This window comes from Alligator sinensis, unplaced genomic scaffold (assembly GCF_000455745.1).
Source record: "Alligator sinensis unplaced genomic scaffold, ASM45574v1 scaffold437_1, whole genome shotgun sequence".
Lineage (NCBI taxonomy): Eukaryota > Metazoa > Chordata > Crocodylia > Alligatoridae > Alligator > Alligator sinensis.
This window is the reverse complement of record NW_005842176.1, coordinates 860856-888213: the sequence shown is the minus strand read 5'-3', so window position 1 is coordinate 888213 and position 27358 is coordinate 860856. Positions and strand designations below refer to the sequence as shown.

Genomic DNA, 27358 nt, shown 5'->3' with positions numbered 1-27358 from the left:
ACACAGGAGGTCCCCTCCAGTCTGATATTTCTATGTGGCATTAAAGGCAGGGAGGAAATAATTTTCTTGCCTGTTTGCCCTGGCCCTTCCTGATCATACAACCCAGTTCCTTAATGCCATGTGGGGGAATGATTCTCAGAAAGCTACAGGCACAATTGGCACTGCCAGGCTAATTTGAGTCTGTCTGTGCACTCTACAATTCTGAGTACAAAACTCAGCATCCATGTGCAGAGAAAGGGTTTGCCATGTCACCATGTCAGTTCATGCTGTTGTGGTTCACTGTGCACACAGGTCATATGCACATGCATTTCTGCAGGCGTGCCATTGAGAGCCTGAAAATCCAATCCTTTTTGACCCTACCTCCTTGTCTGCATCATGACAGGCATTCCACTACCATCTCTTCTCACTGCCCTCTGTCCGCAAGTCTCTCACCTTTCCTTTTATACTACTTTGTGCATGACTTCAGTCCCCTACTCTGCCTATCAGCTTTTTTTTGCACTGTCAAGGCTGAACTTTGGCTGCAAACTCTTGGCAAAACCCTGAGAGTGAATTCAGGAGCACTTCTGTGTGTGACAGTTTCTCTCTGGAGTGCTGACAACCCAGTGTGGCACAGTGGAGTAGGGGTTCATGCTATGGTTCAGTATCACTGTGCCCATCTCTGCACTGAATGTGGTTATTTGGTATATCCTTGCTCCACATTCCAAGGTGTTAAATGAAAACAGTGCAAGTAGTGGACCCAGAACTGGACCCCCCTGCAGGGCCCCCTCAGTACAGCCACTCAGGGGCCCACTGAATATACCTAACATCTATGCTGATGAAGTGGGGGGATTCACTCTCCTTACGGTCTGACCCAATGCTATGTGTGGAAGACAGAAGTTTACTGTGTTTGACCATGGCCTAGGCTCATGTGTATCACCTAAATATAGAGCTTCCACTAATGATGTATCCTGAGGGCTTTTGCCCAGTGGGCAGTGCATACACATGAGGGTAGTGGTGGGTCCCCATAAACCTGACAATGTGTGTGCATCTACATGTGGTGATTTAAGGTGCATTAGCCATTTTTAAGGCACATTAAGGGAATGAATCTACACGCGTGCATCCTTAATGCACCATAAAAATGGTGATTTTAGGTTAATTGTGCCTAAATTTAATGCCTGCATAAAGCAGGCATCAAATTTAAGCATAATTAGTTAAGGAGACTTAACCCGCTTGTAAACACCTTAAGGCACCTTAACGCTATGTGACTGAGTGAGGCAGAGCTGAGCCTGCTGCCAGCAGGTGCTGCCAAAAAGAAGATGTGGTGGGTTCTGTTCTGCAAGGCACAGATGCTGGAGTGGGAGGTCTAGCAGCAGCTGTCCTGGTTGGTGTGTGGTAAGTTGGCAGTGAGGGCAGGAGGTGCGAGGGCTCCTGTCCAAGCCTAAGGGAAAGGCCCCCCCTTCAAGTCCCCTGCAGGGGAAGGGGGCAATGCAGCATGGGCAGGGCCTTTGCTAGCAGCTCCCCAACGCTTCTCCCTCAGGATGGATTTGCTGGCCAGGCAATGCAGCCCTGCAGCAGCGGGACTGCTCACTGCCCGCCCGGGATTCAGGAGCCCTGAGAAGTCCAAGCTGCGGCTCCCACCCAGAACAGCACGGGGGCTGGGACTGTGTCTACCCCCAGTGCCCGGCACGGCTTTTCCTGCTCCACCCAACTCCATCCTGGGCAAGTGCTTGGCCTCAATGCCAGATACTTTGGGTGGGAGAGGAGCTCATTTTGAACAGCCCCAGCACAGATTTCTAAGGGAGCCTTGCAGAACAGCATCCACCGCGTCTTCCTCTTGGTGGGTCCTGGCAGCAGCAGCATGTGCTTGGCTCTGGCCTGCTGTCCTCAGATGCTATGGGCTTGGAGAGGGGAGCTGTCCAAGGTGCTGATCAGGGTGGGGTGCCCAGCAAGGCCCATTAAGGCACCTTAAGGCGTCCATGTGTAGATGCATGCCTAAATCGCCTTCATGCGCCTTAGGCTAAGGTGCATTAAGTTTAGGCGTGTATAAATTCATGCGTATACACACCCTGTGTGTCTACAGCCTATAACCAATAGTATTGTTTGTCCGTGAACTATGGCAATGACGTATGCTGAAACAGATGTTTTACATCAACATGAAAATCTATGATATTTTAAAGTCCTCTGCTGATTCCTCAGAGGTGGGAATCCAAAATGGCAACCATGCCCTCCATATTCGCTGAGTGTTTTTCTGGGATATGCATGAAGGCTCAGCTTTGGGCTTTGTGAGCCCCTCCCCTTTGCCTCTGTGACCTGCCACCTAAACTTACAGGGGTGCGGGGAGCAGTGGATGTGGCCTTGGGGGATATCCAATGGGGGCCTACCTTGCCAATGACATCATTGCGGCTCAGCTTGTCCTTGTCCATGACAGTGATGACAATGGTTGTCTCTCGCAGCCTCTCAGTGGGGATGTCAAAGATGAAGGACTCATTGAAGACGGGGTTCAGGCACCGCTTCATTACCACAGTCTTCTTCTTTTCCACCCTTTTGTCCTTGTGCATCAGCCACACCTTCACGTAAGGGTCTGGGGTGGAGATGAAAGGGCACAATGCTATTAGGTCAGGGTAGTACTCCTAGTGCTATGGCCTCTAAGTAAAGCCGCTCCTCAGGTTTCCTGCCTATTGCCCTGCAGGGCCCTGAGTAGGGGAGGAAACCTTGCTCCTGACTTATGCCTTTTCCTGCCTGTGCAGAAGAAAGTGGACTCAGGGACAGCACCTATCCATGAGGGATATGCAAGGAGTTTGGGGAGATATTCATGGTAGGTCTGCACTGTAGTTGCAGACAGCTCAAGAGTCTCAACATTGAGGCAACAAGTCTCACTCACCCACTCGCCTACAAGCACTGAGGAGGGTATGGGAGCACCTTAAGCCACCATTCTTGAGTACTTGGAAATCTTGAGTACTTGAGTGTGATTCCAGAGGGCACTGGCCAGGGCATCCTTACTGCCTCATTTCTGGGTAGACAAGAGGCGAGCAGGAGCCGGTGTTACTTAGTTGGCTACAAGACTGAGCTGCCTGGCACCATGGGGTAGGCATATTCTCACTGCCCTGGTATGGCAGAGGGGGACTCCTGGGCTCCACTCCATGTGAACAAAAAGGGATTCAGGGATAAGCATTCCCTAGGGAAAGCAAAGGAAGACTCTCTCCCTGATGAGGGACAGAGAGATTCAGAGACAACTACCTCCCTGAAGAGAGGAAAGGTGCTGCTGGGAGGTACAATAGACCTGCCCCTCAGTGGCCTGAGTGAATGCCCCCTCCAACAAGTGAACCTCAGCTGTGCAGAGACAGAGAGCCTGGGATATAGTACCTGAGGTGCCTCCAATGTCCATGGCTTTAAGATTCCGTGCTTTGATGATATTCACGACAATGGAATTAGCAGAAGGGTTGTAACAAAGGGACAGGAGGAGTTCTCCTCGGCTTCCCTGCAGAGAAGAAAGGTTGTTATAAACTGATAGAGCTCAAAGAGAACAGCTCTCCAGGATACTCGATAGCTCTACTCAACACCAGTGCATGTGGGAGGCCTTATCCACAAAGAAACCACTTCCAAACATTGCTATGGCTGTAATGTGTTTTGCTTCCAAACTCTGACAGGTAAGAATCTGAGGATCTGTTGCTGATGGGAAGGATCTATGATATTTTCTCAACCAGTACCATTACTTGAAACAGATCCTTGTCTATATCAATCGAGGAAAGGATCCACAGCTGGCAAGAAGGGAATAGGAACAGGTTCACAGACCTCTGGCATAAGAGGCCAAAGGCTTGGGTCTGATCCCAGCCTACAGCAGTGGGCCTAGGATAATGCCCAACTCCCTTTTGGTGTTCCCTCTGAGGTCTTGCTCAGGAGCTCACGAACCTCCCTCAAAAGCACTAGTTGGAGGCTGTTGCTGTTATAAAGGCTGGCTCCTAGTCACATGGACTAAGCCTATGTGTTGCACTCCATTCCCTCAATACAAAGCAAAGGCCTTACACTCCCGTCACTGCAGGGTTTCAGATCCTTCCAGAATGTCTGCATCTGGGTCAGGTCTATTTTGTTGAGAGGAACAGACACTTCCCCAATGGGGTCGTTACGACTGAAGCGATCATAGTCCAGCACCTGGAGATACAGCACCCGCTGCACCACCTTTTCGTATGGAAAGCCTACCAGAGAAATCAAAGGGAGAGGTGAAGATCCTAGCAGTATAGGACAGGTCTATCAGAGAACATTCAGCCCCCCTAGATACAGACATGGCTGTAGATCCCAACAGAAACTATGCTAAGGAAACCGTTGCTGCCAAGTGTCTGTGCTGCCAGTGCCTATTCTGGTGTTCTGCAGTTCAAGCTATGTGAGCAGAGAAGGACGAGCTCCTGGGGAATTTTCGGGCTTCCAGTAGTACTATAGTTTCTTGCATACAACACCTAAAATAACCATAATCAACTTTCTTCTTTCAGGACCCCAGCCAACAGCTGGGGTCAGGAAGAAATCAGGCCTTTTACAAATACTGAGCAATTGAGTGGGTACATGGTGACAATCTGTGAGGGCAGGGGTGAGTTTTCTGTGAATCATCAGAAATTAACCATTGTCCAGAGGGACAGTGTGACCTACATGGCAGAGTCTCCACAACCAGTATAGATGTGTCTTATCTATGTTGTGCTGTCACGGGTAGCCAGATGGACTTCGGGATATCTGTTTTTATATTTTAAAGTGCGATAAAATAAAAGGTCAGGCTGTAGACCTGTTTCTGCCTCTTTTATCTGTAGCCAACCTTCAAGATTACCTGTAATCTGGGTAACACTGTGGGTTGACCACTCTGGAGTAGGAAGTGTTAACTTTTCTTTAAAGACTGTAAATGGACGTGTGCAGCAACTGAAATGCCCTGCCCATGTTCATAGAAGGACTCTAGCAGAGCTGGGAATTAAACCCAGGTCCCCTGAGTGCCAGCCCAGTGCCCTGGCTGCCAAACCTCCCACCTACCTTCAAAGAGGAAGGTCTCGTTCCAGTGTGGGTTCAGGTTCTTCCGCTTCACCTTGGTCTCTAGCTTGTGCTTTTTGTCAGGGAGCAGGTAGATCTTGACAAAAGGGTCACTCGTGCCACTGAAGTCCTTGGCCGGCAGCTCCTGAGCCTTTATGATCTTGACAGTGAGGGTGGATTCCTGGAAGTTGTAGCCGACACTGAACTGGATACGGCCCAGGTTCTCCCTGCTGGCACCTTCATGCCCTTCATCGTCCTCAGAGCCTGGGGAGAGCTGTCAGGGAGGGAGATCTGAGATTTCAGCATGGGCCCACCACCCTCTCTGGGGATGTATGAGTGAGGGATCTGGAGTGACCCAGAGATAAGAAATCCATCTGTCACACCACCTACCTATCGCTGAGGCATTGGTGAGGGTGCCTCTCTGGCAGGCAGGCAGCCCAGGGTTGGGGAAGAACCAGGGCTGAAGATAGTGGCTGTGAGTGTCATGCAGGAGCATGCTTGGTGAAGGTGCTGCAGTAACTGTTGCTGACTGTTGGGCTTGAACAGGAGACTGTCAGTACTAAAAGTATAAGCTGCTAGGGGCTGATTGAGGCTCTCCAGCTAGCAGCACTGGTACAACTACAGCTTCTGGTGAGGGACAGGCAGTGCACACTGCACAGCCACTTCCAGCTCTTGCAGGGGTGGGGTGGGCAGGATCTGCCTGCCGTGGGGTTGTGGGGAAGGCAGCCAGGCAGTGCGGCTGAAAGCTAACACAGACCCAACCACAAGCCCCTCTGCTGCCTGTTAGCTTGGTGTGAGGCTGACTTGCTATTAAGCACTTCCCCACCTCTCATTACCAGCCCCTGGTTCATCCTCCTTCTGGGCTCTCTGCCCTTCCTGGCCCCCTGTGTCAAACCCTTCTTCTTCAGCACAAACCCCTGAAAACTGGGGCTGGCTACTGAGTCTCACTCCCTCCCAAATCAGCATCTTTCTTTGTGTACCATTCTTGCCCCTTGGGATCATTTTCACTGTGGCAGTACCTCCAATCTCTTGTTCCATTGGTGGAGGTCTTGTGCTGACAGAAAGTGCCTCACCTAAACACACTTGTCTCATACTCAGGGGTATTGCTTCCTCTAAGACCTCAGCCCATCACCTGTCACTACCCTATCTCCCCTCTGCTACTCACAAACGGATGGTCAATCATCCTGTGCCCCTTCAGTTCTTTAAGGCACTGAATTTAGTGCTTCTGATTTCTTCCAGCTCTCTCCAGCTTTCATGCTTCTCTTTTTATTCTCCCTGACTACAGCTAATAATGAAGCAGCAATTAATAATGAATAACACAGTCGCACTGAAGCATTCCTATTGCCATGGGCAAAGAAATTATCACCCAGCTAGTCTTACATGTGATGGAGTACTTCTCTTTCTTTCTCTACGGCTATATTCCAAGGAATATATAGTTCTCTTCAGCCTAAGTTTGAAAATATACTTTAGCGATTGCTGGAAAAAACCCAAATAAAATAAAATAAAATAAAATATTTACCTTTAAATATTTTCCAAACAACTATCTGAAAGGTTGAAATTCAAAACTATTGGAAAAATACCCTTAAGTTTGATCCATCCCTTCACACCAGATCCTGGGCAATGAAAACCAGGTGTTCTGTTTTGAGGACTTGTGCAAGCAATGAACAGATAATGAACATCACATGTCCTGCATATGCCAGGCTTGCTTTGGATTATGGGTCCCTGTGTATAAGTAACTCTCCTCATGTCTTTGTCCTTGCTTTCCAATTGCTGCATGCATGTTAATTCCCCCTCTGGACATGGGAATAGGCAGAGCCAGGAGACCTCCTTTCTCCTCATCAGTGCAACTGAACTGGCGTGCACTGTTGTAATTTGCTTGGTCTTTGGTGAGTTACCACCCTGCAGAGCAAGGGGAGAAACTGTGACACAGAGTCACAGTCTGTGATTTATGATGGCCCTTGAGGGTACTCCAGAGTTGGCACAGCTCATATACCACCCCCTTTCCTCAGGGTTGATCTCACTGGTACAGTTAGCTCTGTAGCTCATGCAGAAGCCAAGTCAATGGATATGGCAACCACTTTTAGCCTCAACAGGAAAAGTTCTGCAGCCCTATTTTTGTAGTAAAACTGCTGGAGACTGTGTGATGACTGTTACAGGCATTAGGCCAGATGGCAGGTGAGAGCTAAGTTGTATGAGTCTCCTCGGTAAGAAATGCAGGGACTAGGATAACAGCTTCAGGTTATGCATACTGAGTTTTGATAAAGCTGGGAGAAACAGTAGTGAGTGGGGTCCTTGAGTGGAAGCAGAGACACAGAGCTTCTTGGACCCAGAGAGGGCTGGAGTGATGGACTGGGGGTTTCCGAGCATGGAAACTGCTGCTGTGGGTTGTTTCTACTGTGCTCAGGGAAAGAAAACTTTGGGTCCCTTTTTTGAAAACGAACAAGATTGCACTAAAAATATGCTGTCCGTGTCACCAATAACTCATCCTAATGAAACAACCCTGAAAGACCCCCAATTTTGGCTAACTGCTCAAGGCAAAGGGGCAACAATAGATTTAAAAGGGCTTACACCCCCAAAATTACCATTTTTAAAATTTTGTTTTTCCATGCTTTATCCCTTTTCTTTCACTTACTCCCTTCTTTTTGTCCTTTTTGCTTTTGCAAGAAAGAATCAATAAAATAAACAGTATCCAGATTTTTTAAAACTGTTTTCTGCTTAATCTTTTCCTGTTCCCTCTCTGTGACTTTTCAAAACTGCTTGCACTTTAGAAATGTTAAGTGAGTGGATTAATCAGAATTTATTTTTTTGTTTTACTGCCTCCTAGCTTGTCAAAGGTGGAAGAAGTTTAGTGAGTTGCAGAGTGGGAAAAGGAAATGATGAAAGAGTCCAAAATGTCAATTGCAAATATCATTTTGTTTTTGAAAAGCTGAAGAGTAATGGAAATTTACATTCAAAATGTAACAACATATGTTCATTTTGTTTGGAACAAGCTTATAAAAATTCTGTGAAAATGACATTTTCCTATGAAAAAAATCCACTTTAATGACATGTTATTAGGAGGAAAACATTTTGTTTGAAAATTCTGACCAGCTCTGCCTGGTGGGTTTCAGAAACCCTTTGCCTTGGTACCTCTCATATCAATTAGACAGCCTGTGCCAGGGCTGGTTCCACTGTGGACACCCTCTTCTGTGCTGACACTTCCTCATGCATAGCTCTTTCTTGAGCTGCAAGAGAGAGGCTTAAAATACTAATGTAAAGTTCCTCTAATACCCTTGCTGAAGCCAGCACATAATAGAGCAAAGCTGGAATTTCTAGCCCATGGTTTTTTACCTATTCCCATCCTAAAGAACTGAGCTGTCCTAACCACACCAGTAGGAGAGCCTGCTTAAGTATAGTCACTTCAATGTGCCTGTTCTGCAGAACTGTTGTAGTTCTCATATCCTCACTAGTACTGTTTTAGAGCATTCCAGCTGCACTGAGCTCTAAGAGCTCACACCAGTCCAGTCTTGTTCTGTTCAACAGAAGTTGAATGGTCAGTGGTGCCATGCAAGAGAGTCCCAAGGGGACTCTGAATTATTTGTATCTTCTGCCAGCAACCTCTATTCCTGCTACCATTTTCACAGCCCAGATTGGGACACTGTTTCAGCTGGCTCACCCTGCCAGGACTTGGCAGGAATGTGTCCTGTTTAGGGCCCTTCTGCACATGGACAGGAGGCATTTCATAGGCATGTCAGGGGCCTATACTGTGTTCTGAACACTGAAAGGCCTGAGGGGATACCATCAGCTCAAACATCCTCTCCAGAAGGTGAGAAATCCTTCCCCATTTCTAAACCTTCAGAAGTCCCAAATTCCTTGTCCAAACATCCCACAGATGTCTGTGGTGGTATCCCAGCCACAGCCTGAAACCAAGCAGGGAAATTTCCAGTCTGAGATGTTTGAGGAAGGATTCTTAATGGTACAGAACTCACAGCTGGAAGAGACCCACTAAGTCATCTCCTCTGTGCACCTTGGTGGAACAAGACGCTTTCCTTCATGACTTCTCATGGTGCTGGATTTTGAAGAAGCCAAGTGATGGAACATACACAAATTCTTCTGGGGCCTGACCAGCCTCAGCTGTACAATTACAGAAGCAAGATAGAAGTTATCAGTGGGAATGAGATAAGAAGTGTGTATAGGATGAACCACTTTGCCCTGCTTAGGCTTCTCCAACTTCTGTCCTGACTGAACCAGGCAACCTTTGTAGGTGATACTGACCTTGCCCTGCATTTGCACTTCATTAATAATAAGAGTTCCTTCTCTCCTCTCTATTTGCTGAAGCTTGAGTCACTTGGATGGCCCAGATGGCTTCTCCTCAGCTCTGTGGCCTGCAGGAAGGTTGCCTTTGGCTCCTCCTGAGGCGAGAGGGATGCATATCAAATGGAAAGTGGCCTACACCCAGCTCCCTCCTGGGCAGCGATGCTGCTCACTGTAGTCACCTCAGGGGAACAGATGCAGCCTGGAGAAAGCAGATCAACTGCTGGCCACCAGCAGAACTGGAGACCTGGACTGAGAATCTCTTGAGTGCTGAGAAGGGTGTGTGGCTGAGGAGATGGGCATGCTCTCTGTGCTGTGTTGTTTTCCTAAGTGGCCAAAGGAGAAACTTCTTCCCATCCTTCTGTCACTGAAGGGAATGAGGAGTGAGCAGGTACAGCAAGGACATCCCTCCCGTCCCCCACCTCAGGAAGGTTCTGGAAGCAGGCGATACAGGATCTTTAGATCCAGTGCAACAGGAAATTTTCTCAGATTGCTTCACGGCATTGTCTGGAGCGTGAGGAGCAGCAGGTGAGAAGAGCACCAGAAGGACCTCATAGATTCTTACTGGAGCAAGGTCCAGGAGCTTCTCTGGGTTATCCATCAGCAAGTACCTCACTGCCTATGCAGACCCCCCAGCTACTGCCTGGAATTGGGGTCTTTGTGGGGCATGTGTCTCTCAGTGGGTGCATGCCTGGCTCCAGGACAGGGGATCTGGCTGGACAAAAATCACGATGACCTCATGTTTCAATGGGCTGCTGCTTAGCAGAGAGGGGTGTCCCATCCTGTGATGATCCACAGAGACTGGGTTCTTGGGTCGTGGTGGGATGTGTGCCTGGCTGTAAGATTATTCACATCAGCTCTGGTGTCTCAGTGGGTGTGTGCATGACTTTAGCCTGTCCATGGCTAGTCATGGAAATGGGATCCCAGGTTTCAGAGAACAAAACCCTCACCTCAAAGGAGCTTCTGGGATGCAAAGGACCAGCTTTCCCCTCCTGGAGATCCATGTGGCTGGATGGAAGCAGAGATGGAAGCACACATGGAAATGGTAACCTTCACTGTTTCAAGACCGCTGCACAGTTCTTCAGGGACAGGATCTTCCCAACATGGAATGGTTTTGGCTACAGGATGAGAGAAACATCTGTCCCCTGCCATAGGGCCATCGGTAATGATTGAGGGGGATTAAGTCTTGAACGACAATCCCCTTTCCTCCCTCCAAGGACCTTACTGATCTCCTCATATCCTTGCCAGCATGTAGCCCTTCTTACTCTGAGCCTTTCTGGCAGCTTCCTCACCATACCTGACTGAGCTGCCTTGGCACAACACTGAGGAACTGAAGTCTTTGTACTTCCTGCCACGTTGAGACAAATAAATAATATCATTTGGATCCTCTGCCTATGGCTTTGTTGTTGTCCAGCCAGCTGTCAGAGGGCATCAGCTTCATCCTCTGTCACTGGTATCTCCTCAGACGACTCTTGGCTCCACTCCACGTGCTCACTTCACTCAGGTCGGGAGCTCCAATTAGCCAAATCTGTCCTGACAGCCTGTCTGTCACAATGCGGAACAGTTTCCCCAGAACTGATCTGACTACCCAGACTGCCTCTCATCCACAGAGACAGACAGGCTGAGACAGTTACAGATATCTCGGACTCTGTGACCAAACACTTCTTGGCAGAGGATAGGGACTATGATATGCAGAGCTGCTAATAAGGTGGGGGTACTTGGACACAGTGCATTAGACAGATGAAAGCTGAGTAGGGACAGCAAGCAATAAGATGCTCAGGCAGCGAAGCATAGAGCACTCTCTAAAGGGGACAGATGAGATACTGAAAGGCCTGAAAATGAATGTGGGGCAAGATTTCCCACATTTTCATGTCAAGGTTCATAAGAGATGATTATGGACAGTAGTTAGTGGAAGGAAGAGAAGGTTAAGAGAGGCATTTGCTGGAGTTAAAAGATGCTGGGAGGTGTTTCCTGGGGTCAGGAGACTATTCACAGTGGGTTGCTGTGATGGGTAATATGGGATGATCAGTGGTGTTTGTGCAACAGTCAGGTAAGGGATGGGTGCTTGTCGATGCAGGAGGAAGTTCTGGTGTGTGTTGTGTGAAGGTGGCCAGTGATTCCAGGAGGTGAAGGCAGGAGGTGATTAGGGCAGTTCTCACATCTAATACTTGCTGAGTGAAGACGGCATCGTAAGGAATCTGTCTTTGTCTGTCTCCACATCCTTCAGTTATGAATCTCCATATGCCCTACAGCTGCTTTGAGGCAGTATCCAATTTGTGCCTCTGTAAATCCATGTCCGGCAATCCAGCTAACTCAGCTTGGGCTTCATGGTCCTATTTGATCATGTTATCCAAGGTTGGCATGCTGTGTATCTTCTTGGACAGGCCTCTATTAGCCATGGATCCCAGCTCTGTCACTTCTGCACCCCAGTGGTGCTCACAAGATGTCATAGGCAAATGCCAGTCGCTGTTCATTGGCAGAGACCCCTTTGGAAAATGGCATTCATTCCTGCAGGGTCTTGAAGCAATTCCTCTTTTTTGAGGCATGGTCACCACAATGCTACAGCCCAGCACCTCATCTTGTGGTAGGTGTGGAGATGGCTCTGAAGTCTCAGGTGCCATTTCAACTGCCCCTCCCCTCCACCCTCAAAATCCCCCAAGCATGCCCTGACACATGCATTCAGAAGTAGAACATGGAAAATGTTAATTTAGTAAAATCAGAATTTTTTTTGCAGGATTATACTGATTTCCTTGAAATATGCTATGGGCACGAACCATTTCGTTACCTCCATGGTCATTCTGAGGGCAATTCATCCATCCCACCAGGGTCACTTTGAAGACACTGTGAAAGGCCACTCATTCAGCTGCCACCCCCCGCCCTGAAAGCTCATTGCTCGAGGGAAGGCAGCATCCATTTGGGGGTGTCAGCCACAGCTACTCTGATCCTTCCAGGGGGCTTGTGTAAGTCACCCCTTCCTGCATCCTGTCATTTGAAGAGATTATGCTAGAAGCATGAAAATAGATCTATTTACATCAAATGAATATAGAAATTAAGTCAAGGCTCTGCTCAAACTGAGCAGCCCATTGGGGTAGCATAGGTGAGACAAGCCAGTTGCTTTAGTCAGCAGTACTCAAGGGAGTGATGTGGTGGAGTCGCATTCAGCTGCTCTTGACTCCCTGGCCCAGTGACCAGGCACCCCCTGTCAGCTGGGCTCACTGGGAACGATCGTCATAACTGCTACCTCTGGAGTTAGGACAAGACATCATAACTGCTCTGCCCTCTTTCCCAGCAGGAGCTAGACACGGTGATAATATCAAATTCACTCTAAATAAATCAAATTCAATAAAACATTCTAAAAATAGAAGTAGATCTTTATCTGTCTCTACACACCCACGCCCAGCATCAGGGATGAGGGGAGAGTCCAAGCAGTCTGGGCTGTGAGATAAAAGAACAGACCCCGTGTCTGTTACTTAGACAGATCTTCAGGCTTGCAGAGCAGTGCCTGTGAGCACCGGGTGAGAGCCTGGCCCCTCTTCTCTCTCCTGGGTCTCTGGGACAAAGGAAAGAGCTCAGTGGCAAAGCAGTATTGCTTCCCAGACCTTCTACTCTTCTGTGGCTCTGCACTCAGGCTATTTAGCTTAGTGAAGCATCCTGGGGAGGCTGCGGCTCATACAAGATGCTGCACAACTCCATGCTGGACTGCAGTGTCTGCTCCAGTGCCCTGGCCATGGTCATGGTGGGGCTGCTGCACTCAGCCTCCTGTCTCTGGCTCTGATAACAGAGTAGATACAAGAGCATCCAAGCAGACCTGGTAACTACAGTTTATGCTGGGAGATGTGGGGTGGTGGGGCAGATGGGGCAATGGGGAGGTCCCATCAAGTGAACCGGAGAACAGGAACAGTCATCTCATGGTGAAGTAGGACAGTTTTGCAAGGGCCAGAGTAAGACCCGCTTTGCTCGGGTCAGCCACACTAGGTTGGACAAAGCCCTGGATTGTATACTGAAGGGTATGGCTCCATGTGGGCCAGGAGCCAAGTTCATTCCAGCTAGAACAGCATTAGTGTTGTTCATTTCTCATTTCTCCAGCATTGCCTCTGGTACTCTGAGCTTCTCCATGGCAGTGCCCAGCATGGTCTCTAGAACTGTAAACTCCCTCACTGTCATACGCCAGTCATGTGAGCTTCCCCAGCATAGCGCCTTCATCAACAGTGGTTTCAGCCAGAGCTCTTGCTAAGTCTGCCGTGGTGCTTGCTTATGGATCTGGAAGGCCAGGTGCTGGTGTTAAGGTAAGGCCTACAACCTGGTTCACAACCAGGCCTGGACCTGGCTGTCCAAAGCCAAGCCCTTGATTTGCTATGGCTCAAGCATGGCTACATCCTGTTGACGGAGCAGTAACAGAAGCACAAGCCTTCAATCCAGACTGTCTGAAGCTCAGCTCTGTATGTGCGCAGTCACTGCAGCTGGGAAACGAAGGGCCTCTCACTGCTAAGTATTGCTGCATATTAAGGTGGGGTACACCTGACTCCTCACCTCCTATTGTCTCATTCAGACAATGGGAGTGACTGGAAGATGCAGTGACTCCCGGGCAGAGCAGTGTGAAGGGGCTGGCTAACTGTCCCTGAGGGCTGGGGTCTCCAGGATGTGCATCTCTTGTTTGCTGGACATTTTGCTTCTCTTTGTAGCTCATCCCCAATCTCTTTGTACTCCCGAACACAGGAAGAGGATACCTGGGGCCCTCATCCTCAAATGCACTTTGGAGCCAAATGCATGTTCATTTCAATGGGAAGCCAGCATGTCAAATGAGTATTTGGCCAAACCCTCTGGAAGCACTGGGCCTTGGTCTCTGGCTCAGATCCTCCCTGCTGTGCCACTTGGGGGAGCCACACGATGCCACATTCTCCAATAGCAAATGCCTCTTGCAATAATGCTTAGTTATGAAACTGGGACTTTCCCTGAGGACAAGGCAGCCCACGTGCAGCAGGGCATTTTGTTCCCCCTCAGTTCCACAAAACCTGACAAAGCGCCTTTTACTTTTTCCGCCCTGGAAAAATTCACCTTTCCAGTCAGAGTTCTGAACTGCTCACAGCTGCCTTTGAAATGTTTTTTTACAGCCAAAAACATGTCAGGTTTTTTTTTCTGCTGCAACAAGCCCGTTTTTGAAGTTGTGTTTCCAGCGTTCTGGCTGTCCCTCGAGGCCCTGACTGAGTGCTGAAATTAGAAGAAGGTTTCTAATCATCGGAGCATGGAGGTTTTAGAGCCGCCTCCCAACAGGAGGAGCAGAGGAACAAGCCTAATTAATTTTAAGATGGAGCTTGATCACTTACTAGGATCCCCAGGGTGGGATTTGGAGATGGGTAGAGATCGCTGTGGTATTATCAGAGAGAAAAAGCACTACCAGGAATTGTGTCATTAGGAGAAACTCTAACTTCCCAGATACAGATCAGAGAAAATATGCTCCTCATAATAGGATCACCCAGAGCTTCCTGGATGTGATATAGCTAACTGTTGTCTTCCCCAAGTAATCGCTGAGCTGGTTAGACAGAGCCTAGTGAGGACTTTGTAAGAGCTGGTCACAGAAAATAACTGCAGGTCAAGTGATCATGAGTTGATTCAGCTTAAATTAAAAAGAAGGGTAAACAAAATTCAGCCCATAGAAAAGGCTTTTGATTCCACAAGGGCACGCTGAGAAATTAAGGGAACTAGTTAGCAAGATTGACAAGACTGAAGAGCTCCCAGACACAGATATGAAGGAGTAAACAGAGAACTGACAAATTTAAAGAAAAGATAAAGATGTGGAGATATCAGGAAAATGGGATAAAATGCAACATGGGCTTATGAACGTAGATCACACCAGACTAACCTGATAGCTTTCCATGATAAGATAATGGATTTTCTAGACGAGAGAAATGCAGCAGATCTAATCGCCCTGGACTTTAGTACAGCATTTGATATGGTGCCACATGGGAAATGATTACGCAAACCAAAGAAGATGAGGTTTAGTACAAGAGCTGGACAGCAGGTAAGGAGCTGATTAAAAGGGAGAAAACCCTGGGTTGTACTGAAGGGGAACTATTGGGCTGGAAGGGGTTATTAGTGCAGCCCTTGGAAAGGTTTTAGGACTGTGATTTGATATTTTCATTTGTGACCTTCCTTGGCACAAAAAGTGGAAGTATGCTAGTAGATAGAGTTTGTGACATAAACTGGGAGGCACTGATAATCTGGAGGAGGACTGGAATATCATGCAAGAAGAACCAGATGACTTTGAGGACTGGGGTAATAGAAATGGGATTACATTTAATACTACCAAGGGCAAAGGTCATGTGATTGAGGATTAATAATGAGAATTTTGCCATAAACAGGATTTATCAATTTGGAATAGCCAAGTAGGAGGCTGACCCAGATATATGAGTCAACTACAGGATAACTATGAGCCACCAATATGGCGTAACCATGAAAAAGGCAAATGTCATCCTAGAGATGTATCAGGTGTGCTGTTTTGGTCCCTTTCTCCAGCAGAGATAGGGAAATGTTAGTGTCATTGAACAAGGCACTGGAATGCTGTGTACAACACTGACCACACACATTCAAAGGAGGTGACTTCAACTGGGAAAGGGGCCGAGCAGAGCTATGGGATGATGATGGGAATGGAAAGCCTATCGTACCAGAGGTGGTGAGAAGAGCTTGGATTGTTTAGCCTGACAAGATGGAAACTGAGAGAGGCTATGATTGGTGACTATAAATATATGAGAGGGGTAATCACTAGGGAGGAAGAAGAGCTCTGAAAGCAAAGGGATATCATTGGCATGAGGACAAATGGATATAAACAGGCCATGAATAAATTCAGAGAAGAAGGTTTCAGACAATCAGAAGAGGGAGGTTGCAGAACAGCCTTTCAACAGGAGTAGCAGGGATTGGTTTTTATACTGGAGCTCAATATATGTGTGAGCAAGATTCTGTGATGCAATGCCTGTGACAGCAGGGACTGGATGCCATGACCCAGATCCCATCAAGTCTTATACAGTCAGTATCCTGTTGTACAGGGTGTGGGACAAGCACTCCTGCCCCTGCCTGAAACCACCTGGAAATTCAATAGTCAAAGGATGGTTTCCTTGGCTTGCAGACAGGAAACCAAGACCAAGAAAGATGGGGTGATTCACTTTGAGCACAGGCATCAGAGCTGGGGATAGAAATGCAAGCCTCCATCCCAATCTGGCACAAAGATGGCATAACTCTTTTCCCACAGGCTCACCTTTCACTGTGAACTATTCCATGCTTCCCCAGCCAATCTCCCTAGACCCTTGCCATTTGTCCTCTCTCTTCCATACCATGCTTGTTCAGACTCTACTACTTCAAAACTTCCGCTTTCCTTGGAGAACTCCAGTTCTCACCCCTGCAATTCGACACTCCTTACCATCTCAGTCCAGACACCACGGAGACAGAGGTGTCTTCACTTCAGCGGACAAATACCAAGACACACTGACCTTTGCTTAGGACACAATCCAGAGTCCACTGAATCTTTCAAGTGGCTTGTTTAGGCATTGGGCGATGCCCTTGATCCCTGCCCATGCAACAATCCTCTGCTTGATATTGTCAGGGTGTTTCACAGCAATGAAACACCACAGCATTGTCATGGTAACACACAATGCTTCAAGTACCAGCTCAATGGGGGTACAGCCACCCAACTGCTTCCCTAGCCTCTCTTAGCTCAGCTTCTCAGGTATCCCATGGAACATCCCTGCTCTGGATTCCTTTCCCCTCCAATACATATCTGCATCTTTTGCCCCACCAAGTGGTGATTTCCTGCCTGTACTTTTAGCTAGCCTCTTTCCTGTGGCAGTGACTCCTCCCAGTTTTAGCACTGCAATCCCCTCCAGGGTCTCATAATAGGCAGTGGATTCCTTAAAGCCCCATCTCCTGGAGTCATGGGAACCTCAGCAGATCTCAACCTTTGTTAAAGAAAAATAATACACCCTCCTCCCCTCATACACACTTACTAAACAGTTTCTAGCCTTCCTGGTTGCAGAGAAAAGAATGCAAACGTGATATTCCCCAACTGCTCTGAGCCCCAACAGCAAATAAAGTGAACCTACACAGTATTCTTTTAAACATCTTGTGCATTTGAAGCCAATCTTATGATGGGGGCGGCAGGGCTGCCTCGTGATTCTGGAATGCTCACGATTGATGGTGTGGGGGTGTGGAGCTCTCAACCCAGGCTGCTCGTCTCTATTGATGAGGGCTTCATTTAGGCCGGTTTAGATGGGTATACTTCTGCCTGGAGCAGGGCATGGGCAGCCCTTTGATTCTAAAAGAAAATGCTCATTCCAAAAGCTACAGCTCCCCTCTCAAAGCTCTGCAAGGGACCCATGCCTGAGGAAAGCAGCTAGTGTGCGTCAGACTCCTCTGTGCTGTCCCCCCTCAACCCATTGCACTGCAAAGCTCCCATTCAGCCCTCCTCAGACAGGTGTCTTTCTCTCTCTCTTTCATCCTGTCTCCTCCAACTTGCTAAGTTTTCAGCTCTGAGCTGCACAGGAAGTTTGCTTGTTCATTTGATCTGTGCTGGATGGGAGCCAGAACCAGCTCAGTCCCATCCACTACATCCTGGTCTCCCCCCCCAGCAAGGAGCAGAATGGGATCTGGGGCTTGGCAGAGCTCAGGGTGCAGAGTCAAGGTCACCAATACAGCTGTGTGGCCTGACTCTGTGACAAGCAGCTGCTGCTAGGCTATCTGGGGTAATGCTCAGTCCAAAGACACCCCAACAGCTGGGAAAACTCTGAAGGAGGGATGAGCTTTTGCTAGGACTATCCTCCTTTCCACACCAGTGAAAAGTAGGAAAGAGTCCAAACTTGTCTCACGCTTCCCTGTTGGTGTGTGGGGGTGTGTACCTGGGGCTCAGAGCCAGGGTCTATGCTGACAGAATGTGGGTCCTGGAATAGTAGACTCTAGGGAAATGGGTCTGGGTAACACAGTTGCTCTGGTTGCCCACTGGGAAAAGTATGAGTGCCAGCTCTGACTTGAACAGCAACCTGGAATATCTGCATGAATACCCTCCAACCATACATGAGCTGATCACTGCCCCTGAAGGGAAAGCAGGCGGTGGAGAGGGGTGGTCTAGAACAGTTCAGGATGAAGTAGGTGTCTGGAATGTCCTACCAATCACCCTGCAGAATCTGGGGGCTTGGGGAATCTTGGTCAGAGCCCCTGAAGGAAACAAAGGAAAGCTGGAATGGCCTGGCAAGCCCACCAGCTGGTAGGGACCCAGGACACCGTCTACAGCATCAGCCCTGAGGCCTGGAGCTTTGGGAAGGACTGGTGTTCAACAGATGTAGCCAGGAGAAGGCAGTGGAACAGGCACTGACTGTGGAGGAAACTCGGGCTGCCCCAGCCCCAGCTTTACACAGTAGGAATAGAGCAAGTCAGTACCAGAGGACCTGCCATGCCTTGAGGCTGGGGCTCTGGGTGTTCCTGCCTGCACTCACCATTAGCATCTCGCTGGTCAGGGAGTTCACCAGGTCTGAGACGGAGGAACGAGGCTCTGTTTTGCGGTCAGACTCATCATGCTGTGTCTGCCCAGGTGCGGGAGCTGCATTTGCTGTCTTGCCAGTGGGTGGTAACCTGGGAGAGAGAGGCAGTGTGATAGAGAGGGGCAGAGAGCTAGCTGAGACTGGGACAGGCCTGTCCAGAACATTGCCTGGGTCCTGCAAAAAAGATCCCAATGCCCAATAGGGACCCCCAGAGCAGCTCCTGTGCCTCTCATGGCCCCTGGATGGCTGTCCCAACATGTGGAGTTGCTCTTGCATCTCTTACCACCCCTGACTCATGCCCACCCCTCAGGCAGGTGGTTTGTATCACACTTGCCACCACACCAGTGCCCTTTTGCTATGGCCTCTGTCTTGCTCTGGCTCTACAGAGGCCTTTGTTACTCACCCTCCTTCCCATCCTGTTTCCTACCCTTTCAGTGGGTGCTCAGGTGTATCATCCAATGGCACTTTGGCCCCATGTCCTGGCTGAGAAAGTACTCAAAGAGAATGGGATACCAGCTGATTCCCCCTTCCCACCTCTCCAGCCCACACTCACACCTTCTCCCATAGGACCCCTTCGGGGAAACTTTCCCCAAGGTGGCAGACCAGGTCAGCAGCATTGCAGCCCCATAGCAGCCTGTGACCTACCAGCCAGACCATGGGAGATCCATTATGGCCTATCACCTACCAGCCAGGTTGTGGCAGATCTAGTGCCTCACCTATATAGCGTAGTTCCTACTCTGTGGGCTGCTTCTACTTGTGGCACTGGAGGATGTTGCCAGGTGGCGGCACCTCTGGCAGGCCCACCAAGTCCCTTGTGGGAGCCTCAGCAAGAGCGGCTGTGACTCACATGCCCACAAGGGGAATGAGTGATGGGGGTTTCACCCATGCATTGAGAGGCTGTAGCTCTTGCCTTGTCAGCAGGCCTTCTCCTGCCCATCTGGGCATCCTTCTCCCATACCCAGGAAGAATTCACTTCCAAGAAGTGCTGGCTGCACGTGGAAACAGCTTAGCCCACTGCCCCTTTCTCCCTTCCCACTGGGAAGCCATGGAAAGGTTGCAAGGCAAGAAAGCTGGGCAGAGCACACAAGCCAGATCACTGTTCTTCCTTCCCAGGCTTCTGGTCCAATGATCCTTCTTGTTCCTACTGATGAGGTGGGACTATGTCAGTCTGGGAGAGTGACTGGACCGCACAAGGCATTCCCCCCATCATCTAGGCAGTGAGATCCCCCACAGGTGGGAGGGCTGCATCTCAGAGGGACACCAAAGCATCCCCTTGCCTTCCTGCCCTCAGGGATGGTGCCATGTCTCCAGGCCAGGAGTCCAGGTTCCCCTGGCCACAGCACTCATTTACACACCCAATACACGCATGCACACACAACTGTGTGACAAAAAAAGGAGGCCCCAGCCCTGCTTGCCCCCACCAGCCCTCTCAGTGACAAGGGCTGGAGGCAGCTAACAGTGCTGCTTGGGAGGAGGAGCACAGTGAGGCCCTGGCAGCTACAACTCAGTGCCTGACACTTCCAGACAAGCAACACATGTGAGATTGGCAGCAAGGAGCAACCCAGCGGGAGAGGGGGCAGGAGCTGGCAGGGAGCTGGAAAAGGCAGAGAGGAGAGACATAGGCCCACATGTTGTCATGTGCACACAGAAAGAGAGCAGCAATGGAGCAACTGACAGACCCACATAGACAGACACGCCTGGAGACGCACACAGAGGTGCATATAGATGCACAGGATACACACATACACTCACATATGCACAGAGGGTCGTATACACAGAAACATACATGGTGTATACATGTAGGATAATGTAGAGATACACACTAACCCCAGATACCCAACAAAGAAGGATGCATGCACACCGATGAGCACATACAGTCCCAATGTACCTACAGAAACACCTTCCCAAGGACACATTTGCAGACAGGGTCACAAACACATACACACACAGCGACACATGCAAAATCTGTACATGCCAGTATCTGCATAGATCGACAGAGAGAGTGAGCTGTAGATATGCCATGACTCTTGCAAACACAACCAGATACACACACAGATCTAGACATGTCATTACAACTGTAGGCAGAATGACCCATGTACACATGTAATTCTAGACACGCTGATACACCCACCGAGTGACAGAAACACACCGCTGTAGACATGCTCACAGAGTTGTGCACACCAAGCTGACACAGACACTTACAGACTTGCACAAGCATGTACACACACACACACAATCTAGACACCCTCAAACACTTGCAAACAGCCTGGCACACACAGCAATAAAGGAGACGGAAAGAGCTGGAGAGGTAAAGTCAGGTTAAAAACAAAGTGAGAGAGAGCAAGAGTGAGCATGTGATTGACTGCTGGAGGCAGGAACGGTTTCAGAGTTATTTTCTCAACCCCAATGTGCTGCAGCGGCTGCAAAGCTGTCTGGGAAATGGTTAGCACCGGCAGAGGTCACAGGACAGCGAGGGGCAGAGTTAGAGAGAGACAAGGGAGGAGGAATGTCTTCCAGTATAGGGACCCGGCCTGCCTCCTGAGGAAAGGGAAAGTGCAGAAAAAGTGGGAGGAGAGGGAGAAGGACAGAAAAAGAGAGAGAGAGAAAGATTAGTAAACAAGAAGCAGCCACCACACCGACAGAACAAGGCATTGGACTGGCGTCGCTGGGGCTGACAGAGGGGAAAGGCTGAGCAGCAGCAGCAGGGCTGGAAGGAAGAAGCAGAGAAAAGGGAACGGAGGAGACATTACAACACCACATGGTCACTGCAAACAGGAGTGCTGGTGTGGGGGATAATGGAAGAGAGAGAGAAAAAGAGAGAGAGAGAGGGTCTTCAAGCCACCTACAAACCTTGGAGCAATCTGTGCTAGTCCTTCCTGTGTTAGTCCTTCCCTTGCCACCCTCCCAGCCTCCAGCAGCTAAACCCACCTAACTCCACAGGGGTGGAAGGGAGAGAAGTTGGGGGAAAAAGGGGGGCCATGGGTTGTAAAAAGTTGGGAGACGGAAGTGTGAAGGAAATAAAAGACAAAGGTAGGTGGGCATGGGGGAAACAGGGAGGGAGCTAGAAGCACTGAGGACCTGGGGTTGTTAGGAATGGATGAGAAGATGGGGGCCAGAGAGACAGCAGAGGCCAAAAGCAAGGAGAAGGGCAGGAGTCGCTGGGCTTTTCTTGGTGAGACAGGGTGTGGAGGGACGAGCTGAGGGGAAGTGAGGAAGGGGAGGAGGGGGAGAGGTGCACACTTGCTCCAGAGGGTGAGGACTGAGGGCACAGACCTGATCACCTCCCCACAAACTCCTGCTCCAGAGGGACCCCCACCCTGGCCCTCTCCCCTTCCCTATAATGCCCTCACCCCCACAAGCTTTCTGTTTGCTTTCAGGACTGGCAGAGCCTCTATCCTCACCTGGCTGGTTCTTCCCAGAACTTCCTAGACCTTAAATGCTGGAGGCTGCAAGTGAGAGAGGAACAGTGGGAAAACTCTGGGTCATGCCCATACTCTCAGCATCCTCTCTCTGCCACTGTGTGACATAGTGGGCATGATGGGATACCAGGCAAGATGGACCTATGGTCTGACCCCATAAACAGAAATGCTTATGTTCCTATGTCCCCAGCAGGATGATAGTACATTAAAGGACCCTGGATCAGTGGACTGAAGTCAGAAGGTCCCAGAGCTGGGCCCTCCTTCCTGGGCCTGGGCTGCATTGGTTCATGGGTGCCAGAGTACATGACACTCACCCTTGATACTTAACAGTGCTGAGGAATGGCCCTGGGGAGAATAAGGGGACGGCGTGGCTCTCTCCCTCTCCCTGCCTGAACCTCGTCTTTTATGAGGAGATTTTTGGATATCATAGGTGCAAGGAAAGCACAAGCTGCACGACTGGGCAGTGGCCCCTGCTGGCATTACTCTCTTCCCTCAGACCAGAGTCCCAAGGGCCTAGTCACTTTTTACTGGAGGAAGTCAAGTCCTCTTCATCCTCACCCTAAAGTTACAAGCCCAAGGCCAGGATCAGGGTCTGCTATCCTGGGAAGAGGCTCCTACGTACACTTGCAGGCCTGTTCAGGCTAAGAGGGCAGATGTGCCAGGGTTTGTGTGCATGCATGTGCACACACACACAAATACACCAATGGATCCTTCCTGGGGCAAGGGGAATTGTCACTGGGGTTTAGACACAGACACAAGCACATGTGCACACACGCCTGTGCGCACACATACACACACAGAGACCTTGCTCCCATTTTTTGTTCATTGCAGCATTTTTTCCCCATGCATGCTCCACCAGCTGCCTTTCACTGTCTATCTGGGATGAAGAGGTGCATGTGGCTACTTTTGTTTCAATTTAGCCACACACAGATCTAGACCATCCTGAGGACTGTGGCTATGAGGAAGGTAAGTGTGTCCCGAGGGCCACCAGAGGGTGCTCTCAACACAGCCAGAAGGACAGTAACCCTAGGGAAGGCACTTCCCCTAAAATCAAGGGAGTGGGAGGTATGCTGGGTCTTCAGCAAGGACTTTCTCTTTGGGACAGCACTGAGGTTCCCTGACAGCCTGGAGTGGGGGTGTCAGCTCAGGGGGTGAGGCCTGCAGAAGGGGTGTGCACCAAGACCAGGTGCTCTGTGCAGGCTACAGCTGTGGTCATCTCAGCAGGACGGTCTGTGCCCACCGCTGTCGCGTGTCAGGCTGGGACAGACTGTACGAGCTGGTGATCAAAAGGGAAGTGCTAAAATATGTAGTGAAACAGAACCAGAGCGAGGTAAAAATAGGCTGTGGGTGAGAACAGTGCCAGCTAATTAACACACTGATCATGTGGAACCATCTCCTGCCTTCTTCACACCTCCTTGCAGCTCGAGATGGAATTTAACACACTCTCCCAAGGGTTTGAGACCTCTAAGCCTCCAGCCAGGTCCTCCCTTCCCCCTCTCCCCCTATTCCAGGGGCAGGCAATTATTTCAGGCAGAGGGCCACTTACTGAGTTTTGGCAGGCCATTGAGGGCCACATGACAGGAACCAAGGACAGATAAATATTAATTTTCTAAATTTTTTAGGGGACCCGCGGCCCAGATAGAATGGCTTGGTGGGCCGCATCCAGCCCGCTGGCTGCATTTTGCCCACCCCTACCCTATGCCTTTTGCCAGGGCCCTTTTTGCTAAGGGAAACAGGTGGCACAAGAACAAGGGGCAGGGGGCTGGCATACCACCATTCCCTCCCTACAAACCCAGGTGCAAGTATCCACTGGGGAGCACCAGCAGGGCATAAAGACACCAACAGATTTGCTGGCTGCATATCTTGGTCCTGTGCCCAGGAGTGGGGGGATTGGGAGTGATGCCCACAGGGGGTGGGTGTGTCCCCTCAGGATTCCTGGCTTGGCTGATCAGAGAACGGAAGGGGAGGCATGATGCCAAGACCCCTGGCATGATGCTGAGCCCTGTCCAGCCAGGGCCGTGCTGAGCAGACCTGATTGCCAAGGCTCACTGTAGACCAAAGCTAGCGCCTGGTCGCCTCCCTCGCTGGCGTGACCCAGGCTGACTTCACACCTGTTAGGGAAGCGGCACTGGCGTGAAGGCAGCCTTAGGCCCCAAGGGCTCACAGTGGCTGAGCAGGATGTAGTGTGATATGGGGAGCCCAGGTGGGGCAGGGAAGGTATCACCCAGAGGTGGGAGGTGAGGAATGGGGCTGGACTGGGGAGCACAGGAGTCATCAAGATTTCAGAGGAATGCCCAGGAACGTGCTCCCTGGACTCCAGGGGCAGAGAGGCCTCTGAGGGGGCTGAGCTGAGTATGCTCTTGCTAGAAGGCCATGTGTCACCTGAGCTACACCCTCCCACTTCACTCATGAGCACAGGTTCCTACTGAACCTTGAGGGCCCTTAGCTGGGTGCTCCAGAGAGATCTAACCCAGGATCACTGGATCTGAAAGGCAGGGAAGCCGCTTTGTTTCACCCCAACTACAGATTTGGCTCCCAAATGTGAAAGTGTGGGCTCAGGGACCTGTGTCTGCGAAAGAAGCTCTGAACTGCCTTTTGGAGCCTGCTCAGAGGTGCTGGGAGATGAGTCCAACCTCTATTGCTATCAGACATTAGTGGGTGTCATCAGAGCTGTGTGGCAGTCTCAGCTGTGGGCACTGGCCTGGCTGGGGCTCTGGCAGCCCTATAGGATACATAATGGCCCTTTGGGCTGGCAGGGCCACAGGGCTGAGTTAGCAGGGGCAGGCCCCAATGAAGAGGCCAGACAGACCTCACTTTCATGAGATTCTTTCCCCCACCTCTCCTTTTGAATAAATGTCCCTAGAGTAACATGGGGCAGTATAGACTGTTGCTGTCCGAATTCAGGGGTTGGCTCCATTATTGAGGCCTGGACTTGGGTGGTTTGGGACATGAACAACCATGCTGGATACCCTCGGCAGCCTACAGGCAGCCCTGGCTGTGTGGTCTGGTTGGTTGTGCTGGAGCATTCAGCACAGGAGGGGATATTAGCAGAGCTGTGCTTATCAGCTGAGCAGAGGTCTAGAAAGCATGACTTACAAGCAGAGGTTGGAAGAAGAGGGATTATTTAATCTGGTGAAGAAAAGACTGAGTGGGTATTTGATAACAGCCTTCAAATACAAGAAGGAAGGTTATAAAGAGGATGGCGATAGACTGTTCTATGTGGCCACAGGGGAGAGGACATAGAAAAAAGGTCTTAAATTGCAACAAGGGAGATTTAGGTTGGATGCTAGTAAGAACTTTCTTACTATAAGGGTGGCTGAGCATTGGAGCAGGCTAACTAGAGGGGCTGTGGAATCTCCATCCTGGGAGCTTTTAAGTGCATGTAAGACAGATACTTGGCTGGGATGGTTTAGCACATGTAAGACAGATACTTGGCTGAGATGGTCATCTAATCAAACCCCCCATTTGCAGAGGATTGGACTAGATTACCTCAAAAAGCCCTTTCCAGGTCTACTTTTCTGTGTGTGGTTGAGGCAGACAATCCCCAGGGTTATGGGCAGGGCTGAGGTGCTTGCTTGAGCTGCTGGGCTGGCAGAGTGTGGGATACACTGACAGAGCTGCCCTTGTGTACAAAGCAGCAGCTAGTCCATAATGGCGGAAAGGGGCTTCACTCCCCAGACTCTCGGGGTCTACTTCTGAGCCTGCTGTTCCCTCTCCAGGTAGGCATGGCGGTAGGCAGGGTTTAGGGCAGTGCTATTGGCAATAAGCAGAAAGAAAAGCTCCTCCCTAGACCTGCGGGGAATATCTTCCCATTTTGGAGGAAACCCCAAGGCACCAGGATGCAGGGAAATGCAGGCTACTTCTCAAAACACAGGTTAAGGGCCAACACGGTGGCTCTAGGGCATGTGCTATCCACGTTCAGCAGAGGTGGTCTCCCTGGATCTAATGTACAACTGCCTCAGTGTTTGCACAAGGATGGAATCCGAGACATATACTCCTCTTCACTGGCCTTTCCTCACCCTCTGCCTCCCTGAGCCCCTTGCCAGCCAACACTGGAGTTGAGTATGTCAGTGGCAAAATCACCTTTACCTTCTATAGAGGCCAGGATTGCAACCGGGGTGGGAGTGGCAGCGGGGGCGGGGGTGGTGGCTCTCGGTCCTCCCAGATGTGCTGCACAGGACACTGAATAGTCAGGGACCTCTCTGAGACTACCTATGGTGGGCTAAGGTGTTGGGACACGGGGATTTCCCAAGCTCTGCATAGCCCAGTGACCCCACATGGGCAAAAGTCCCCTTTTCTCCCTCAGCCCAGTCAGCCTCTCTCTCCTTTTCTCCAGGGACATTTTCATATCCCTTCCCCCTGCCCTTTCCCCTCTACCTCTATGGCATGGACTAATCAGGCTGAGGATGCTTTATAGCCCTAGCAGACCCCTCTCCATTCCCCAACATGCACCCTCTGCATGCCCACAAGAGAAGGGAGGGGATTTGACATGAAGGAGAACGGGGTGAGGGAAGAAGCGAATGCCACACTCCAGAGCTTCCTCACAGCAGGTGTGGACACCAGAAGTGGGAGCCAGGGACTGGGGAAGTCACTGTGCCCAGCACCTGGGATGCCTGAAGTTCCACCCTCCTGATGCTCCGACCTTCCACTCCCACTGGCCACAGGAGCTGGTGCCAGCCTTCGCCGACCCTCTCATCTCCTCCTGCTGCTGAAGTGCCCTCTCCCTTACTCATACCTCTTGTCCCCCTGAGTGTTCTGGTTCTGCTGGTTCCCCGTGGTTTGCAGATCTGGTATATTGGCAAAGTCGTCCTGTTCCGAGAGTCCCAAAACCAGAGATAACACCACCATCCGGCCTTCCCTGCCCAAAAGGGAGCCGGCCACAGCGAGGAGGAGGCCCCAGATTCAGGAAGCAGAAAGGAAAGAGAGAGAACAAAGCATAAGAAATGAAGCCTGAGGGAGAAAGAGCAGCGAGAATTACCCCAGAGACAGAATGGGTGCAAGGGACTTCTCCAGCTTGGGGAAGACACCCATGGCACAAGCTGAAGGCTCATTTGGAAGCATGTCGAGGGGAGAGGAAATGACACAACAGAGCTTCTCAGATCTCTGTAAAGCACACACCTTTGAAAACTCACGCAGCCCAGG

General features: G+C 50.2%; 1 protein-coding gene across 1 annotated transcript in view; it reads right to left on the bottom strand.

The window, feature by feature from the left end:
• The window catches only part of SYT7 (synaptotagmin 7), a 79637-nt gene that overhangs the window by 19218 nt on the left and 33061 nt on the right, over window positions 1–27358 (bottom strand). Inside the window, exons 7-12 of the mRNA XM_025206939.1 lie at window positions 26952–27074; window positions 18753–18888; window positions 4987–5257; window positions 4003–4172; window positions 3343–3457; window positions 2361–2560 (exon numbers count right to left, since the gene is read on the bottom strand). Coding sequence (XP_025062724.1) covers window positions 2361–2560; window positions 3343–3457; window positions 4003–4172; window positions 4987–5257; window positions 18753–18888; window positions 26952–27074 — 1015 coding nt within the window. The remainder of the gene's footprint in view (window positions 1–2360; window positions 2561–3342; window positions 3458–4002; window positions 4173–4986; window positions 5258–18752; window positions 18889–26951; window positions 27075–27358) is intronic.